We start from the raw sequence: 20457 nt of genomic DNA, 5'->3' as shown, positions 1-20457 counted from the left end.
TCGACTCCCGATTCCAAAGGAACCTATTTTCCTGACAACTCTCACTCTTTGTATGCATATTGCACGGCCGGACTTAACGCAGTTCAAAACGACAACATTCACATAACGGCAGGGCATGATGCTAGAATGCCGGACAACAACCCTGCAAAGCTGGTGTTTACAAGAAATGCGGATCCGCAAAAAATATAAAAGGGTTGACTCACCGATCAGTACTGCTCAGCTCACTCGCCCTCAGCAATCGATGAGCTGTAGACAGGTCGGGTCATTGATCTCACCGGGTGCGGCTTGGTGGTTGATTGATCGGCTCGTCAGCGCCTGCCTGATCACAACTTGGTCTACAGTCAGTTGAGAGAAGAAATGGTCACTCTTGCTTGGGTACGAGTATCTGCGGATGGAAAATTTAAATCTGAGCTTTCCGGAATAACAAACGGCGACACTTACCTTGAATGATCACGGATGAAATGATCGAGTCTTTGAAGCCTCAGATAAGAAAAAGTGAATCACAGACGTACCCGAAAATGCACAAATTCTGGAAACCCTTCGTGTTCTGTAATGTCTACAGCGTTATGTGGATAACCTGGACGGTAGCCATACTGCATTCCCTTTCCTACTTTATACTTACAGAAAATAAATGGGCTGGGCCTCAACCTGGGGGAGCGATTGCTGATGGATGAATGTGTCGTTTGCCTAAACTAAGAGATATGTAGGTAAATACTTAAACTATTGTATTTAAAATGTTTACATACTTACAGCAATTTATTAGCCATTGAGAAGCGTATCCATCTTTAATGTTGAGAATTCTCGGACCGAACGAATTCAGTTCCCCAATGGATAAATCATTTGGCTTTTCTATTGGATACAGATTGCGACTGAAGAAAATTTAACTGCTTCTTAGTGTGTTGACCCAGGAATATTCAACTACCGATTCAGATGTCGAGTTCAAGAGAATGGGCACTGTTCGGATGAATGCAAACTCGACCTCCTTTCTAGCGCGTAAAATAAGTCGTGTAATACAAATATTTAAAAATAAAATACATACTAAACAGTAAATGAAGATGGTCCGTCGAATCAATACAATTAAATGGTCAAATGAGCTTAACGAATAATAATCATGCTAAAATCGCACAATACAAACGAATCAAGTCTTGTATCTTCTACTCACTCCTGTTCTTCCTCCTAAGCTACGGAAGTCCATCTTACATGTCATCCAGCAGGGGCTTCCTCTTTTTGACCGAGTACACGTATGTCGGCGTCAGAATGTCGTTCCTGGAAATCATCAACACACATTATCAATCGGTTAAACCGCGCCACCATCATTGCTACATACTTGATCCGTTTGGGCGTGTGATTCTCCACGCTGCCGTCGCTGCTATCGTCCTGCGATTTGCGCTTCTCCAGCGATCGGTCACCGTTCTGCTGCACCACGTTCTCTTTGTTATCGTCGTCGCCTTTGACCTCGCTTTCGGCCATTTCCTGGTCACCATCATCCTCTTCGTCTTCCTTGAGCGATTTCTCATCGAACTTTTTGTTGACGCATCCCGGTGGACAGCGACACTGATCGCCGCAGAATTCGCCCTGCTTCTTGCAGCCACATCGCTTGGTAGAACAGGTCGATCCGCAGCTGCAGTGCGCCTGGTTGCTCGTATTGTGCGAGGACTTGGCCGTGGTGTTGTTACCTTCTTCCGATTCTACGCTAGCTGCCGTTTGGCGTTTCTTCGCTGCGGCGCCCTTCTTCATCACCGATTCCCGAATGCCCTTGCCGGCCTAAACGAATAAGGAAACTTGAGTGAGCTTCATGCATGCGAAGAACTCGCTTCGAAGATCTTCAACGTCTGGCGAAATGTGACACATTTGTTTATACAGCGAGACTAGTTGGATTGAGTAAAGTGTCTGGGACGTTTGGCATAGCGCTGTTGACAGGAAACAACGCCAAACAGCCATTACACGAAACGACCCACTACCACCCGTAAACTTACCCTCTTCTGCTTATAGCGCGGAGTGGCCCTAAAGTCCGGATCGTCCTCCTGGTCGGAGTCGTTCCACTCCAGTTCGTCTTCCTCTTCTTCCTCGTCGTCGTCATCCTCGACGACGGGTGCGGCCACCTTGTTCCGCGTCCGCCGAGAAGCCCGACTGTTCTTCGCTTCCTCCAGCTGTTTGTTCAGCAACCGATTGGCTTCCTTGACCGAGTCCAGCTCTTGGCGCATTTTCTCCATGCGATCGCTGGCCTCCTGGAGAATCGAATCGCACGTGTTGGTCATCTCCTTGGACTGGCGGGCGTACTTCTGCTTGGACAGCAGCAGCATGGAGAGCTTCTCTTCGTACATCTTGGCCAGTTCGTTGGTTTCGTCGGTGAAGCGCTGTTTGGTTTCGGCCAGCTCCGAAGTTAGCTGACGGATGTTTTCCTCCAGACATTCAACCGAGAGGCGAGTGTCGACTAGCTGATGACGGTTCTTGGCCGATTCTTCCTGTGTCTCGGTGAACACGGTGAGAAGTTTTTTGAGCACTTGCTTTGCTTCTGGGAGAGTCGGGATGCCCTCGAGGATGGCCTTCTGCTTGGAGTCGACGTCTGTGGAGAGGATTTTCTGCTGAAGATCGGCAATTTGGGCATTTCGAAGTTCTAGGTCATGCTCTTGCTGTTTGATCTCGTCTTCGTTGTGCTCATCGGAGTTGCCCTTCATTTCCAGGAGTTTGCTATTCAGTAAGGCACGATCGTCCATCAGGAGTTTTAAGGTGACGGAAGCATCCGTAACGGAACGGATCAGTTCCAGTTCGTGGTCCACCCAGGAAGAAACGTCCGCACCCCGAACCGGTTTCCCAACAGCTCGGGCAGCTCGCATAGCTTGAACATTCTTTTGTCGCTCCAATGCTTCTTTCAGTCGCTTGTTGACGGCAACCGCTTCTTCGACCTTACGCTTCAGCACGTTCTGCTGCTTATCATGAACGGTCTGCAGACGAACCATCTCATTCTTGAGCTTGCGGTCCTTCTCCCTCAGTTGGCAAATTTCCTTCTCGCGGTTGATCTTCCACTGGCGGAAGTTCTCACTCTCCGCTCGCATCGACTTGACCAACTTGACGCGTGTTGCTTTCATGGCTTGAATTTCCCTGCTCAGATTCTGCACCCGTTGGGTGTCCTTCTCCTTCAACTGCAGCATCTTAGCCTGCTGGATGCTCTTCTTTCTGAGCTCCGCCAGCTCAGACTCCAACTGCTGAACCTTCTTCCGTCGTTCCTCAGCCAGTTTGCTCTTCTTGTCGAACACCTTCGTCGTATTGAGCTGATCGTTCAGTTCTTCAATCTGCTTCTCTAAGTCCTTGATTTTACCCTCATACTCTTCGAGTTTATCGTTACTGCTGCAGTTACTGTCGTCAACGGTAAACGTCAAATTGGAAATATTCCCTAAGCACTTCCTATGGAGCTCTTCCTTAAGTTCCAGCTCCCGATTCAACTGCCTCAGCTCCTCGCGAATCTTCATCTGCTTCTGAGTGTGCGTATCGGAGCGATTCTGGAACTCCTCAGCGGCAGAGTGCAGCAACGCGTCGGACGTCTGCGACTCTGTCCGAATCGACGCCGTTTCTTCCTTGTACCCATCCAGGATGGCTTGAATTCCCTGTTTCAGGTCCGAATCGGGACTTTGCGCCAGCAGGGTTTCGATCTCTTCCACGATCTTCTCCGCCGTCAACGTGCGCAGCTGATCGTTGGCCATGTCCTGCAAGGCCGATTGCAGCTGCTGCTGCAAGGTTCGGATCTTTTCCATCATCTCCTTCTCCTGGCGGACGGCTTCAACAGTGGGAATGAAACCATTCGCCAAATGGTGATCGCTGTTGGAACGAACAATTCCGGATTTGCTGCCCGGAGCCGTCGATGGACGGTTTGCTGGAAAACAAAACGGGGAAATGATAATTAGCTGAGATGAGATGCGACATTAGGGCGGATCACTGTTGTATGGGAAAATTTTATCACATTCAATTAAGATCAAGGTTTGCAGGGGCCCCTTGAGGTCCCAAATGAGGATGAGCCCAAATTGGCCCCTCTAGAGGACTGGTGGAGTTCAGTAAAAGCAGCCATCAACGACGCAGCTGAGAACACCATCGGCTAGATGGAAGAAAAGTCGACGGAATTAATGGTTCACCGAGGAGTGCAGAAAGATTTTGGAGAAGAACGAAGCACGGGCAGTAATGCTGCAGCAAGGAACCCGGCGTAACGTGGAACGTCACAAACAGAAGCGGAAACAGCAGACCCGATTCTTTTGCTAGTGAGCAATGGAAGAAAATGTATTTTCTCCGATGAAACGACGTATCCGATGGACGACGTGTTCCTAATTATGGACACCATAAGAAGCCGTGATCCTAATTCTGAACACATAGTGTTACACACTTACTATGTACAAACACATTCTCTACGTTCGCAGTTCAATCAAAAACGATATGTTTTGTAACAGAGGGGCTTAATCAAATTAACACCTCAACTCTCGATTCAATATATGCTTCATAAAAGGATAATCTATTTTGCGTTAGCCGACTGTTCAGAATTCTATAATATGGTGCTCGCACGGTACCAGTTCCTGTAGCAATTCGTCTAGAGCTTCATCTGAAAATTGCTTAAGAAATTCTTTCAGGAGTTACTCTAAATATTCTGTCGAAAATTCTTTCAAATATCATCGTTTAAGGAATTCCTCCCGAAAATTTCTCCACAGGTTCCACCTTGGATTCCAACAGAACTTGCTGTATGAGTTGCGCCAAAGATTCTTGCAGGATTTATTACAGGAACTCGTTCAGAACTGCCTGCTGGAGTTCTCGCAGAAATTCGCCCAGTAAACCTGCCAAAGACTTCTTAAGCAATTCCTCCGTTCATTCCTTAAGAAGTTTAACCAGGACTTACACAAGATTTCTCCAAAAGTTCTTTTAGAGAGTCATCAAGAAGCTCTTCAAGTGATTCATCGAATAGTTCCTTTAGAGAATTATCTATTCAAGATTTACTCCGAAGATTCACCCGAGGATTCCTTCAGAGCTTTTTTTCTCATAAGCTTCCTCCAGGAATTACTCTAAGAGTACCTCCTGCAATTACACCAGGGTGTCCTCCAAAAAGTGTTCCAGAGAAGAACCCTCTAGGCTGTTGTTTCAGAGATTTTACTGGGAATTTCCTTATGTGATTCCTCTAGGAATTATTCCAAAGTTCCCTCTAAGAAATTTTCCTTGTTTTTTTTTCCAAAATTCTTCCTGGCATTTCTCCAGGACTTCCACTAAGGGTTTCACCAAGAATTCCGGTACCCTTTCAACAAATTCCTCCAGAAATCACTCCAGATGTTCCTTCTAGAATAACTCCTGGAATTCACCCACAGATTTCTGAGATTTCCAGGAAGGAATTTCTTCAGGATCCGGCACTAAAGGAAAGTTTTCATCGTCAGATCCACGAGTACCAAGCATTGACCGAGGAGCTTGAGAGAGCCGAACCCAAGAAAACCTGGTACTTACCGCTAGGAGTCGTCACCAATCCCAACAAACCTGGCAAGGTACGTATTATCTGGGACGCAGCTGCGAAAGTTGGTGCGGTATCGCTGAACAACATGCTTTTGAAAGGCCCTGATCGACAGACAGCATTTCCATTACCTACAGTGCTTTTCCGATTTCGTCAGTTTGGTATAGCCGTGAATGCAGACATCCAGGAGATGTTCCACCAAGTGCGCCTACGAAAGAAGGACAAATTCGCCCATTGTTTCTTATACCGCAAGGACAGGAGCCAGCCCATAAACATCTTCTTGATGGACGTCGCAACCTTCGATGCTACTTGTTCACCTGCATCAGCGCAATAATATGTGAAGAATCGGAATGCTACGGAACACGCAGATCAGTACCCGCGAGCAGCAGAAGGAATTCTAAAGTGTCACTATGTGAACGACTATATCGACAGCTTCGGTAGCATAGAAGAAGCAAAGCAAGTTGCAACAGATGTGCGCAGAGTCCATCGAAACGGAAGATTTCATCTATGAAACTGGAATTCAAACTGCGTTTACGTGTTACTACATCTGAGATAATCAAAGGCGATCGTGATCAAGAACCTCTACTTCGGAGGAGGTGTTTCTACAGAGCGAGTTCTTGGTGCTGTGGAAACCCTCATCGACGAACAGTGCTTCTCAATTCGCATGGATGAAGACGTGCGACTGCGATCCGGAACGGGTTAGGACGAACCCGTGCTTCTACCTAAGACGCACCTTGTGTGACTCGAATGTAAGCGATTTCCAACCTTCGAGCATTGGTCCAAGAAGGAGATACATGGCTGCAGCATGTTATACAGACTTCGCAAGTCTCGATCTAGTATTCCACCGATGGCACTATTACCGGCAGCACGATTCGTAGTTCATGCAAAACCTTCTACCAATACCAGGTTGGATTACTTTGGATTGGACCGTTGTTAGTGTTGGCACCCCTAGCGCCGACTCTGTTATCCTTCTACTGTCAAAGGCTCGGGTCTAACTGCCACGTATACCGAGACTGTCATCGTTCGTTCACCACGAGTAGAAGTACCGCAACGTGCGCGTCCAGTATATTTTAATTCGTACTTTATTTGTATATTCGCTTTAATAAAGTTATTGTTTGTTACGAGTCATAATTCTCGGCCTTATTTCCCATCGTAACAGTTAGTGGGTCTGTGTCATTTGGCATAAAGTCATTTGGCATAAGGTCGTTTGGCATAAGGTCACTTGGCATAATAAAGAAGGGTGCATTTCGGTTATGCCAAATCTCCATTATGCCAAATGACCGTTATGCCAAATGTCTTTATGCCAAGTGACCTTATGCCAAATGACCTTATGCCAAATGACTTTATACCAAATGTCCCGCTCCCGTTGTTAGTTAAGCTTGGGAGATCCAAAGGCAAGAGGTGGATACCTAGCTTTGTTCACCTGCCTGACCGTACGCACAGTTCACCTCGAAGTGGCATTCAGTTTGTCAACTTCGGCCTGTTTATCCTGCATACGACGCTTAGTTGGACGGAGAATCCATTACGGACAACGGGGCGAACTTTCAATGAGCTGAACGGCTGTTACGAGGGCAGATGAGTCAAGGACTGTCGTCAACGTTCACAAACTCAGCAATGAAGTGGATCTTTCTACCTCCAGGTCCATGGGAACACCTAGTGCAATGATGGATTCCTATGCCGAGGGGAAATCGGACGACGAGGGTTTACAAACGTTGGTCGTGGAAGCGGGAATCATCGTAAATGCAAGGCCTCTGACCTACCTGCCACTCGACTCACTCGAATCAGAAGCGCTGACTCCAAACCATTTGTGGATGGGGTTATCCAGTGGAACCAGTCGTTGCGGTCAAGTTTCGAGCTACTCTCAGTCGGCGCATCGTCTGAACAACACTCATGAGCAGATCTAGCTGAAGCTGTACCGTATCTGGCACCGTTGGATCGTTGAATATCTGCAGGTGCCGGTGAATACGACAACCGAAGTGCTTCGTAAAGGCGACCTTGTGCTGATCGTAAACGACGGCGAACGAAACAGCTGGGTGCATGGACGTGTGGAGCAGACGACCGCAGGCGTAGATGGAAGAGTTCGTCAGCCAATGGTGCGGACTTCCGGAGGTGTACTACGGCGCCCAGAGGCGAAACTGCCAATCACTACATGCGCACCGAGAAAAAAAGAGTACCCTTTCGCTTGGGTTTTCGTTTTCTTGAATTGAATACCTCAAAACATCTAGTTATATATTCAGTTGTGAAGATCGTTTAATCGCGTAGCAGAAACCGAAAAGTTACAGAAGTTTTGCAGATTGTTTTACAGAGGAATCAATCTGCCTATCGATCTTCTAACGGCGATCTCGACAATACGCCTACAAAGTGCTATCCCAGATCACCTTCCGTCGTCTGTCACCTTAAACGAGTTAGTTCGTGGAAAGTTATCAAGCCGGCATCATCGACGACAGCTCGACAACGAATCAGATCTTCACCGTACGGCAAATACTCCACAGAAATGCCGTGAATATCAGGTCCCAACGCATCACTTGTTTATCGATTTCAAGGCGGCATACGACAGTATCGACCGAACAGAGCTATGGAAACCTCCAAAATTCTGTTAAGGATTCGTTCCAGGAATTCTATGCGAGACTCCTCCTGGAGCCCCTTCTGGGATTTCTTCAGGAATTCTTTATGAGATCATTCCAGAAATTCTACCAGATCTTTTTTCAGTATTCCTCCAAAAACTTCTTCGGGATTTCTCCTGGAGCTGCTTCCGGAATTCTTTCATGAACTTCTTCTGGGATGGCTTCAAGAATTCCTTCCGGGATTCCTACGGTAATTCCGCCGGGAACTTCTTCCGAGATTACTCCGAGAAACTTTTCCGGGATTTCTCCAGGAACTACTTCCCAGATTCTTTTGGGAACTCCTTCCGGAATTTCTTCGGCAGCTCCATCAGGGATTTCTCCGGGATTTTTTTTTTTGTGGGCTTCTGTCATTAATTGCTTCTGCAATTTCTCTAGGAAGTCCTTCGTAGATTTCTTCGGAAACTTGTTCCGGGATTCCTTTTGGAACTCTTTCTGGGATTCCTCTTGGAACTTATCCCGGGAAGTTCTTCTGGAATTGTTTCAGAAACTGCTTCTAGGATTTCTTCAGGAACTCTTTCCAGCATTCATCTAGGAACTATTTTCTAGTTTCCTTCAAGAGTTCCGTTTGGAATTCCTGCAGATCCTTCTGGAAATTGATTCTGGAATTCTTTCAGATGTTTCTAATAGAAATCCTTCAGGAGTTCATTAAGGAATATTGTGAGAAATTCTCTCTGCAGTTTTTGCTAATAGAATTCTTTCTGAAGTTCGTACAGGATTTCCTTGAGGAAATACTCCAGTAAGTTCGTTCCGATTTTCCTCAAAAGCTATTAGGAGAATCTCGGATGGAATTCCTGGAGGATTTCCGAAACTCATGAGAAATCCCGGAAGACATCTCTTGAAGTGCCAAAAGAAATCTCACAAGAAATTGCTTAAATAACCCTCGAATTATCCTTTCTTGAACAATTACGAAGATAAAAACAAATGAAACAATTTTAAAGTACTCACCCGCACCGGGAACATTCTCCTTCCCTCCGGCACTGTAGGCCAGCAGTTCCAGCCGAAGCTCCTGAATGATCGCATTCAACCGCCGAATCTCCGCCTGGTTCGGATCCTGGTTGACCACGGCTTTGTTCTTGATGTTTTTGGCCCGATTCGCGTACCGGAGCGTGTTGATTGTCTCCTCGCAGTTGTAGTCGGCCGGCGAAACGCAGGCCACCATCAACGTCAGGGAATTTCCCCCTAGGGAATCCTGCAGCAGCCGGGTGAGCTTTGACTCCCGGTAAGGAACGTGCCCAAGCGGTCCACCCGAGGACCCCAGCGCCGAAATGACATTCCCCAGCACCAGCAGACCCTGATTGATCTTGACGCCTTCCTTGAATCGCTCTCCTGTGGCTTGCGTCTTCTTGGGTCGTTCCGAACCGGCCAAATCCACCAGGTGAAACTTGCTGGTCGTGACCGTTGGCTTTTCACCTTTGATGCGGTTCGTCAAATTTAGTGTAAAAATTGCGTGACTCCTACTGGAAACGGCATTCATTGCTGTGGAAGCAACGGCCCTCTCCTGGGATCCCCTCATCAGCGCTTCGAACGTTTCCTCCGCAGACCGGATGGGAATCTCCGTCAATCCCGGAATAACAATTTGATTGTTTGCCTCCCGGATGTCCACCACCCGCTCTTCGCGGGTTCCCTTACTCGATAGCAGATCGTACAAATTCTCCTGATACAGTTCCATGAAGGAGCAGTTTATGGTCACTTCCGATTCGCTTGCCATCTCCTTGACCCGCTCAAAAATGTCATTGATCGCCCGCGGAATCACTCCCATCGTCTCGTCCTCCTCCCCGTCGTAATTGGTTCCCATTGTATACGTCTTCCCGGAACCCGTCTGTCCATATGCCAGGATGGTCACATTATATCCGGCGTACAGTTTCTCCAGCAGCGGCTGGACCGAACTCTCGTATAAGTGCTCCTGTGAATCTTCCGGCGCGAACACATAGTTGAACGTAAACGCCTCCGGCTTGCCACTGATCCCATTTCCGATCACAACCTGCGGTTCCCGGCAAGTGGGCTGCTCGACCACAATCCGACAGCCGCGGTCCCTTTCGCGCTGATTCAACGGTCGAATGCGTAACGCCACCTTCACCGAATCCGCCGATTGATTGCTCGCCATTCTAGCACCCGATCCACAATCAATGAAATTAATCAACAAAAACACTCCCGAACTGAAGAAACTTAACAAGTTTTCTAATTTCCAACAAAATATATATCGAAACACCACAAAAGTTAAAACATTTTCCGCACGCAAAATCGCACCACCGCGACCACAGAGGAGAAAGAGCAACAACGAACAAACCGCCGATTTTCAAAATGGAAGTTTGACAGCTTGCTTTGGTTTTGCTGTAACGCCTGCAGCACGGCAGGCGTTATGTTTTGGTTGGGTGTTCATTTCCCCGGGGTGATTCATAAATGAATTTCACGTGTGACTTTTGAAAAGGCCCAGGCCCCAGCATGCGCGTAACTACAGCGCATTTGGTCCCTCAGCTCCAATTTCAAGCACGCTGGCTGTACCTAGTGCATAACAAGCGAGCACGACTTGGAGCTGAGGGGCCAAATGTGCTGTAGTTACGCGCATGGGCCCCTGACACGGCCTACTGCCGTAATTTTGCAAAGTGACGTAAAGCCATTCCTAAATTCGACGTATTGTGGAATAGGGTCATAGGCTTGGGGCAAGACACTGTGCTGGAGAGTACATTTTCACAGACGAATTTATACAGACGTAAGAGTGCGGTACAAACCACTTAAAATTTTCGGTACCATGTTTTCTTCTTCTTGTTGGGCAGAAAATTTCCGAGGGGGCTAGTTATTACCATATTGCGGTAGTTTTTTACGCATTGGTTTACCCCTTTCACAAGATTTTGACAGTTTTTCGCCACCTTCGCCGCCGCTTTCGCCGCTTGTTTTGTTTACATATTTTGATGGTGCGCGGTCAGAAAGTACAAATTGGATGAAAATTCGGAAAATTCAATCCGTTTCCGCGGTTCTGGTGGGAGGATCTTCAAAAGAACACGAGGAATCGGCCGGTAAGTTGATTATGATTTGAAGTTTGCATCATAATGTGACTTAAAACGGAAATATTTTTGTTTCAGGTTTATTCAGTCGTTGCCGAAGTCAACAAGCGCCAAAAGCTCTACTAAGCTAAGCTGGTGCCGGAAGCTACGGTGACGTCCAGTCCTTGCAGGAAGACAAAGAAGATTGAGGCAATACGTTGGATCTTCTGTGCAAAATGCTATCAGCTCGACCTCGACAGAATCCGACATGCAGCAAAAGTATAAGGCCTTAAGGAATCCCCCCGTGTGGCCCTTTGCAACAACATCGATACATACTCGCTCGACCTTGTATGCAAAAGTGTGGGATTGGTGTCCCGCAGCCAGATTTACATTGGGGACTATCAGCAGGAGCTTAGCTGTCATGTAGGCGTTATTAATTGGTTTCGGAGATTCGTCGGCTTTTCGGTAGGAGGAACTGCTACAAACGCAAATGTACGTATTTGCATGAACCATTACTAAAAAAGCGCCTTTAATGGACTTACAAAGATTGTTTTCTGCAGTTAATTGAAACATTGATTGGAGGGATCAGCCAAGGTGTGGCCTGTAAAAAAAATACAGCCACAAAACGACGGCAGGGTGCCCACCAAGTTGAAATGATTGAATCTCCGCCAATTTTGTATCGATTTTAGAAATTTCGAGGTTATCTCACAAACTTTTTGTCCTGTAACGACGTATGATGAACTTGCTCGAAGGTGCTGCATTCTGCTCTGTTCGTTGACAAATGCAGCAACTTCGAGCAAGTGCAACCTGCTTCGTTGAACAGATCGAGATAATATTCGGTTGGACCGGTCCGATCAGAGCGGGTGCCGGATTTCCAAGGAAATGTTTTTAAGCAACATGTACGGGTTTTCGGTAGGTCAGCAGCAGCAGGGTATAAATCATCTCAAAATTGCTTCAATAAAAAGATTCGGAGCAGTCTCGAATAAAAGGGTTTGAGTGGTGTTGACTTCGAGAAATTTTCATTTCGGAACAAGCTTCCTGTGGAGCCATGACTGGCCTTAAACCTTGCTGGCCCAACCGAACATGATCTCTAAAATTTTTAAAATCGATAAAAGAAATCGTAAAATGCATACGATATTTGCATACGATATGCTAACGTATTTATTTGGTTCATTCGAATCCGCAGCTCATTTGATTTGCTGGCGTAAACAAAAATGCAAACGATTCACGTTCAAAAGTGGATGTGATCCAATGAGAGTATATTACTATTAGACTCTAATTAGATGTGATCGTACGTAGTACAAGAGGGTGATAAGAAATTATATTTCGTGGGTAACCGGATACCCTGCCGGTGTTCCACCTTATAAAAAATCGGAGCCCTTCCCCTAATGTGGGGGATCCCTCATCAAGCCTTCTGATCCGTCTTAATACTTCATGCATTATGATGGCCTGGCCAGGTTTTCCATCTGTATTGCAAAGCACTAGCCGTAATCGTTACATTCCTGTGTAGCTAGAGGCACTCAAAATGACCGCTTATTGCTGGCAGATATAGTGAAAAGCTTGTCTTAAAATGCATATCATTCGTCACTTCATATTTGGCGTAAATAATTGAAATTTTGATTACATAATCGGTTCGTGTAGTACACGATTTTTCAACCAGGCACGAAGATACTCTATGCCCAAGAAAGTCAAGGAAATTTCCTTTACGAAAAGATCCGTGCGTTTACCGCCTCGGCTATATGGGCCCTTACAAAGTTATATTTGCTTAAGTGGCACCCGGTCAGTTTTTTTTTCATATTCAAACTGCTACAACTTGGAAAGTATTCATACAAAATGGCTCAAAATGTTAATAAGAACATATTTTCATAATAGTATTATACAGTAAAATTTTGATAAAAATCGGAGCAGCATTGGTAGTTCTATAATCAAAATTGCGCTTTACTGTCCTTAAATTTCCGAAAATTTACTATGAAGCGCCTTTGTACAAAATTTTAGAAAGGTAGGTCGATGGTTTTATCTATATATCAACCAATACTTAATCGTTTTTGATGAAAATTTTATGGTATAAGCTACATATAATGTAGCATTACTGGTCCGAAAATCAGCTGTTTTGGCAGTCTAAAGTTATGAAAAAAAATGTGTGACAAAATTTTGACCGTATCACCCTTTATGTAAGAATTTGTGTGTGTAATGTAGTTGATTGTAGGTTTATCAAAAACCGTTCAGTCAGATGTGTACTGTAATTTACTTAAGTTATACTCCCTGGGCAACGACACAACCTTGTGATCAGCTTGATAGCTGTCAGGTCTCAGGGCTTAAATGTATCTTTACTCTACAGAGAAAGATGTACACTCGTGGTGCCAACAAGAACAGATAGTTTTCATGATCAAACGAAGAAGCGTCACGGTCGTTTTTTGTTGGTTTTGATATATTTGATTTCAATTTACAGGAAGAAAGTTTATACACAATTTGTCCTTCTATTTTTTGAAATTATTTTTAATCAAGCTTCCACTATTGAAGACACAAGAACAAGAATCACAAGAAGAACTAGCATAAGTGGTTCACTGAAAATCAAGCATCATATCGTCAAACTTGTTCATTTTGAGTGAAAATACGCAAAGGTAAATAACGTTGACCATTTAATTAACAACAAATTCTTTCACACTTAAAAGCCGCATGGCTAAAGAGGTTGCAATGCCTACTCCCAAATTCTACGTTGTATTATGGACGATGTGAGTTCTTACCCGAATAGCAAAATACCCTTTGTCATAATGTCCAAACAGTAACTTCATCTCATCCGTCAAGGTAACTTTATCTCAAACAGCTTATTGTATGTTGAACAATAAGAAACAAATCACCAGACACTATAAATGACAGTTTGTGCAATCCATGTCAAGCAGTAACACTATATCATACTATCCAGGCATTGTCGAATTATATGGAGGTGGTTTATGGTTCAACTGTTCTCTAAACATATGCTATGCAGTGAATTGTACGAAAAACTGGATAATGTATTGACCGTATCCTTTACTGTATTGCGAAAAATTTGTTCGAGAAAACGAGCGATTTTTTATGGTAACCATAGGCGCCAACTTGTGACGTAGTTGGGGGGGGCGAAGCTCGCCAAAATTGGACAAAATTCAACTTTTTTTAGCTCAATGCACTAGTTTTCACGTCAATATGCCTAAACTAGATGAACTGCGTCGAAATTTTACGAATTTAGTTGATTTTGAGAGGCCTCGCCCCCCCAACTACGTCACAAGTTGGCGCGTATGATGGTAACCAATCTTAACCGCCTATTCTACATACTGTAAATTGCCGGCTTACCATTTCTCAAACTGGCAAATCTATACATAGAATGGTTATCTTACTGTTATCTCGGACAGTCTGAGAATTGGTTAAAAGACAATTGCTTATGGTCATCCACAGTATGAGATACGTTACATTAACAGTTCGTGATTATGCGGGTAGACTTAGACCCTTGTGCATCAATAAAATAAATACTGAATAAACATAAGTGATACTCTCGATTTAATCCACCTATGGTGAACAGAACCCTTCTTACACTTATTAAAACTATTGTTGTTACACTTATTAAACTATTCGTATTTAACATATTTATACAACAAAACTTCCTGAATCCCCCTGAAACAAAAGTTTTATTAGCAATTAAAATCAAAACATAAACATTACAAAAATACAACAAATTTAAATCTGGTCTGCTACTACTTTAGGTAGCAAAATAGCAAGATTAAAATTTGATGAAATGTGGTAGATCTTACACCGTAACGCACCGTTCTAAGGTCATCTACCCACGTTACGGAACCTAGTCTTCAAACATTCAAAAATAAAAATGAAATCTGAACGGTTAAAAGAATCTCACAATAAAAGTTGAAATAAATGGAAGTTATTATTTTTCTTGTTATTTTTAGAGTACTGCTCCACAAAACCATCAAGTTGGTTTGTTGTCTAGCTAAATGTATAAAATAAATTAAATCTCATAGTAACTTGCACTTCACGTTCTAGACATATTTTTGCTGGTGGAACACGCCCCTAATTATGGATACCATAAGAAGCTGTTGTCCTTATTCTAAATACACAGTGTTACTTACTGTTAACAAACACATTGTCTACGTTCGCAATTGAATCAAGAACGATATTTTTTGTAACGATTGGATCATAGAGGGCATCAATAAAATTAACGTCTCAACTCTCGATTCAATATATTACATCATAAGAAAAAAAATCTAATTTGGATTTGCCAACTGTTCAGAATATAGAGCTGTCTATAATAAGGTGCTCGATAATTATTAATTATTAATAGTGTTCAACTAAAGAACAGGGGATTTTTTATTATCGTACAAATTCGTTGGTACCACAAACGAAGATTCGTCTGTGTTGGTACTAAAGTTCCCAGAATTTAATGGAATATTTTTCACTGGTAGGGTTAGGGTGACCATATGGAAAACAAGCGAAGGAGGACATTTAGACCAAATTCGGTTGAAAAAGGAGGACATTTGTATAAAAAAGGAGGACACTTATTGACCCTCTAATAGCCAAATTTTTGATTTTGATCTAAATATCATTTTTCGTCATCTAAAATAGATTTAAACATGTTTTGGAAGATGATTCTTTTTAATTCTCGATTTCGTGAATTTCAGTTTTTGATTTTTCTAATTTTTATTTTTGAACATCCCCATTATATTTTTCCTGGAAGCCAATTTGGGGAACGGATTTTTTGAGATGAAAACATTTTGAGATTTTATGATTATTGTTGAATTATTATTATTTTAATTTTTTTTTCACAGAACATTTTATTTTGCGTGTAATTTTAAGGAAAATAATTCTAGAGTGTATTCAATTTCCTTAAACTATTGAACAAGGATAGATTGATTTGGGAAAAATTTAAAATATGTTAATTGTAGCGATTCAATACAAAATAAACAAGGACTTCTAAAAGGTGACTGAACCATCAATTTTTCAATGATTTTTAAAAAATGTAAATACGCTTTAAAATCCATTTTGAGATATACAGAACAGTCCTAAATATCAGCCAAAAATATAAAAATATTGATTTTCCACGAAACAAAAATTACAAAAATGCTCAAACTATACCCCGTCTAAAGGCGGGATTTGGTATTAGAGGGTTAAAGCAGCAGTAAATACAAAACATATTTTCCACTGAAGTCACTTTTTTGTATTTTACTTATAATACATTTAACTGATTGGAATTTCGTCAAGAGTATCCAGATTATTCAATATAGGAGCATAATAAAATTGTGTTATTTATCTCTTTGAATTAGGAAAATAAGGAAAATAGCTTTATTTCATTCGTTTAACTACCCAATCATTTGTTTACCGCTGTATAACAGTCGAATTGAAGCAGCAAACATTGAATAGCAAATAAGCAATCTAAAACAAATCATAAACAAATTCACAGCTGCTATAAAAGCATCTTATAGTCTAGTAGTTTTATAGTCCTGGAATGAAGAACTTCTTACTTGGGATACTTTTACTGTACTCCATTCCAACTTTTGGAGATTACTATAACTTTATTAAATGTTAAAAAGGAGGACATTGCCGAGGAAAAGGAGGACATTTGGATTTTGATCAAAAAGGAGGACATGCATATAGTCACCCTAGGTAGGGTTCACAAATAAACAAAAACTAAATTGAGGGTCGCCTAATTTTCCGGAAAACTCCAATGCAAAACAAGCATTTTCCATAGACATCACCTTTTTTGAGAAATCACAACTCAGGAACGAAGCATCGTAGAAGTTTCCACTGTTGAGGAAAATCGTTTGGAAAAGTCGGAAAAAATATTTACGAAGTCCAAAAAAAACAAAAATATTATTTTTGGAAGCAAATTTTATAAGCTATATTCTGTGACATTTTCAAGATGTGGTTTTTTCTTTCCTGAGTAATGATTATTTTTGTGCAAATTAATAATCAAGACGGTCGAAAATCAACCAACATCTGGACAATTTCCACAAAATTGATCATCAGGAATGAAAAAAAAAACACATCTTGAAAATTTTACAGAAACTAAAAAAAATATTTTTTTGAGAATTTTCCGGACTTCGTATAATTAGTTTTTTCGATTATTCCAACCGATTTTCCTCATCAGTGGAAAATTTAGTGGAAAACATTTTTCATTTTGTATTTTTTTCTTGGATTGCTGAGAAAATTTGCTTATGATTTCACAAAAAAAAATTGTCTACGATGCTTCATTCTTGAGTTATGGTTTTTCAAAGTAGGTGGCGTCTGTGGAAAATGTTTGGAGTTTTCTGGAAAAATTAGGCGACCCTGTTTTTTTTTAATTTAGCTTTTGTTCATATATATTTAAACCCCATCCGTGAACAAAAATTTCATTAAATTCTGAAAACCTTCGAACTAATTTGTACGTTAATAAAAAAAATCCTCAACAGTTAGAAATTTGGTACTTATTATATCAGAAATTTATAAATAAAACCCCCATGCTTATCCGTTAATTATTTTTTTAAACCCGTTCTAGGTACATCCGTCAACCATGGTTTGCCAACATCTATCTGGAAGACCCTTGCCGATTTGATGTCAATGCCGTGTAAAAGGAATTTTTTATGGCTTACATATAAATAAAAATACTGAGGTGGGTTGAGTGTTTCTGTGGACTCTGTACAGTCGTGTTCAGAATAGTTGTGCCATGTTCTATGCGAATCCCTATTAACATGGGCAACTATGCTGCACGGCAGAATAATCCATCCAAAAATCCGTCTGGATTCTGAAAGATTAATGGTCTATGATCCATCCGAAAATTCATTAGGATTCTGAACAAGGCAACCAATACATCTAAGTGAATCTACAATAGTGATCTGAATTCGTTGCTCAAAAGTTTCACCGTGTCCTCCCAGATTACGAGATGACGCAACAAACTTGAAACTTATGGAGTTACTCCAGTGGTTCTTGAGTTATTCTTTTACTTGATCTGAATTTGTCTCAGAAGGTTCATCATGTCCTCCTAGGTTGCGAGGTGAGGCAAAATTCTTAAAACTTATAGAGCTCCAATAGTTAGACATACTTCCGTTTTATCAGGATTTGTCGCACAGAAGGTTCATCATGTCCTCCCACGTAGCGAGGTGACGCAAAACTCTTAAAAATTATGGATTTACTCCAATAGTTCTTGAGACATTGTTCCACTTGTACCACAAACTTCAGTTTGTGCTTGTACTGAATTTGTAGCTCAGACGGTTCACCATGTCCTCCCAGGTTGCGAGATGACGCAAGACGCTTAAAACTTATAAAGTTAATCCAATAGTTCTTGAGACATTCTTCCACTTGAACTGAATTTGTACCTCAGACGGTTCACCATGTCCTCCCAGGTTGCGAGGTGACGCAAGGCGCTTATAACTTATGGAGTTACTCCAATAGTTCTTGAGACATTCTTCCACTTGAACTGAATTTGTACCTCAGACGGTTCACCATGTCCTCCCAGGTTGCGAGGTGAAGCAAGACGCTTAAAACTTATAAATTCAATCCAATAGTTCTTGAGACACTCTTCCACTTGAACTGAATTTGTACCTCAGACGGTTCACCATGTCCTCCCAGGTTGCGAGGTGACGCAAGGCGCTTATAACTTATGGAGTTACTCCAATAGTTCTTGAGACATTCTTCCACTTGAACTGAATTTGTACCTCAGACGGTTCACCATGTCCTCCCAGGTTGCGAGGTGACGCAAGGCGCTTATAACTTATGGAGTTACTCCAATAGTTCTTGAGACATTCTTCCACTTGAACTGAATTTGTACCTCAGACGGTTCACCATGTCCTCCCAGGTTGCGAGGTGAAGCAAGACGCTTAAAACTTATAAATTCAATCCAATAGTTCTTGAGACACTCTTCCACTTGAACTGAATTTGTACCTCAGACGGTTCACCATGTCCTCCCAGGTTGCGAGGTGACGCAAGGCGCTTATAACTTATGGAGTTACTCCAATAGTTCTTGAGACATTCTTCCACTTGAACTGAATTTGTACCTCAGACGGTTCACCATGTCCTCCCAGGTTGCGAGGTGACGCAAGGCGCTTATAACTTATGGAGTTACTCCAATAGTTCTTGAGACATTCTTCCACTTGAACTGAATTTGTACCTCAGACGGTTCACCATGTCCTCCCAGGTTGCGAGGTGACGCAAGGCGCTTATAACTTATGGAGTTACTCCAATAGTGCTTGAGACATTCTTCCACTTGAACTGAATCTGTAGCTCAGACGGTTCACCATGTCCTCCCAGGTTGCGAGGTGACGCAAGACGCTTAAAACTTATAAATTCAATCCAATAGTTCTTGAGACACTCTTCCACTTGAACTGAATTTGTAGCTCAGACGGTTCACCATGTCCTCCTAGGTTGCGAAGTGGCGCAAGACGCTTGAAACTTAAAGTTAATCCAATAGTTCTTGAGACATTCTTCCACTTGAACTGAATTTGTACCTCAGATGGTTCACCATGTCCTCCCAGGTTGCGAGGTGACGCAAGGCGCTTATAACTTATGGAGTTACTCCAATAGTGCTTGAGACATTCTTCCGCTTGAACTGAATCTGTAGCTCAGACGGTTCACCATGTCCTCCCAGGTTGCGAGATGACGCAAGACGCTTAAAACTTATAAATTCAATCCAATAGTTCTTGAGACACTCTTCCACTTGAACTGAATTTGTACCTCAGACGGTTCACCATGTCCTCCCAGGTTGCGAGGTGACGCAAGGCGCTTATAACTTATGGAGTTACTCCAATAGTGCTTGAGACATTCTTCCACTTGAACTGAATCTGTAGCTCAGACGGTTCACCATGTCCTCCCAGGTTGCGAGGTGACGCAAGACGCTTAAAACTTATAAATTCAATCCAATAGTTCTTGAGACACTCTTCCACTTGAACTGAATTTGTAGCTCAGACGGTTCACAATGTCCTCCTAGGTTGCGAAGTGGCGCAAGACGCTTGAAACTTAAAGTTAATCCAATAGTTCTTGAGACATTCTTCCACTTGAACTGAATTTGTACCTCAGACGGTTCACCATGTCCTCCCAGGTTGCGAGGTGACGCAAGGCGCTTATAACTTATGGAGTTACTCCAATAGTTCTTGAGACATTCTTCCACTTGAACTGAATCTGTAGCTCAGACGGTTCATTATGTCCTCCTAGGTTGCGAAGTGGCGCAAGACGCTTGAAACTTAAAGTTAATCCAATAGTTCTTGAGACATTCTTCCACTTGAACTGAATTTGTACCTCAGACGGTTCACCATGTCCTCCCAGGTTGCGAGGTGACGCAAGGCGCTTATAACTTATGGAGTTACTCCAATAGTTCTTGAGACATTCTTCCGCTTGAACTGAATCTGTAGCTCAGACGGTTCACCATGTC

The 20457-nt window shown here is 42.8% G+C and overlaps 1 protein-coding gene and 1 long non-coding RNA gene across 3 annotated transcripts; one reads left to right on the top strand and one right to left on the bottom strand.

The window, feature by feature from the left end:
- Positions 1-1050: 1050 nt before the first annotated feature.
- LOC134284945 (chromosome-associated kinesin KIF4A-like) lies at positions 1051-10375 on the bottom strand. Its single transcript, XM_062844549.1, has 4 exons — positions 9043-10375; positions 1977-3871; positions 1328-1764; positions 1051-1266 (listed from the first exon to the last, which is right to left on the bottom strand). Exons 1-4 carry the CDS (start codon positions 10199-10201, stop codon positions 1197-1199), a joined length of 3561 nt encoding a protein of 1186 aa, XP_062700533.1. The 5' UTR covers positions 10202-10375; the 3' UTR covers positions 1051-1196.
- Positions 10376-10792: 417 nt separating this feature from the next.
- LOC109407810 (uncharacterized) lies at positions 10793-20406 on the top strand. Of its 2 annotated transcripts, XR_002129679.3 has the most exons (4): positions 10793-11111; positions 11178-11570; positions 17593-19798; positions 19912-20406. It is a non-coding gene; the product is annotated as an uncharacterized LOC109407810 (long non-coding RNA). The 2 variants fall into 2 exon arrangements; XR_009996021.1 differs by lacking the exons at positions 17593-19798; positions 19912-20406 and adding an exon at positions 16722-17586 and having other exon boundaries at positions 11178-15519.
- The last annotated feature ends 51 nt before the right edge of the window (positions 20407-20457 follow it).

Source organism: Aedes albopictus, chromosome 1 (genome assembly GCF_035046485.1).
Source record: "Aedes albopictus strain Foshan chromosome 1, AalbF5, whole genome shotgun sequence".
Lineage (NCBI taxonomy): Eukaryota > Metazoa > Arthropoda > Insecta > Diptera > Culicidae > Aedes > Aedes albopictus.
Note: the sequence above shows the minus strand (reverse complement) of the source record. Positions and strands in the feature narration are given on the sequence as shown.

Coding starts and splice junctions, on each gene's coding strand:
- LOC134284945 (XM_062844549.1), bottom strand. CDS start 10,201: ATGGCGAGCAATCAATCGGCGGATTCGGTGAAGGTGGCGTTACGCATT. Junction 1,765..1,976: donor CGCGCTATAAGCAGAAGAGG/GTAAGTTTACGG, acceptor TTATTCGTTTAG/GCCGGCAAGGGCATTCGGGA. Junction 1,267..1,327: donor CACACGCCCAAACGGATCAA/GTATGTAGCAAT, acceptor GATGATTTCCAG/GAACGACATTCTGACGCCGA.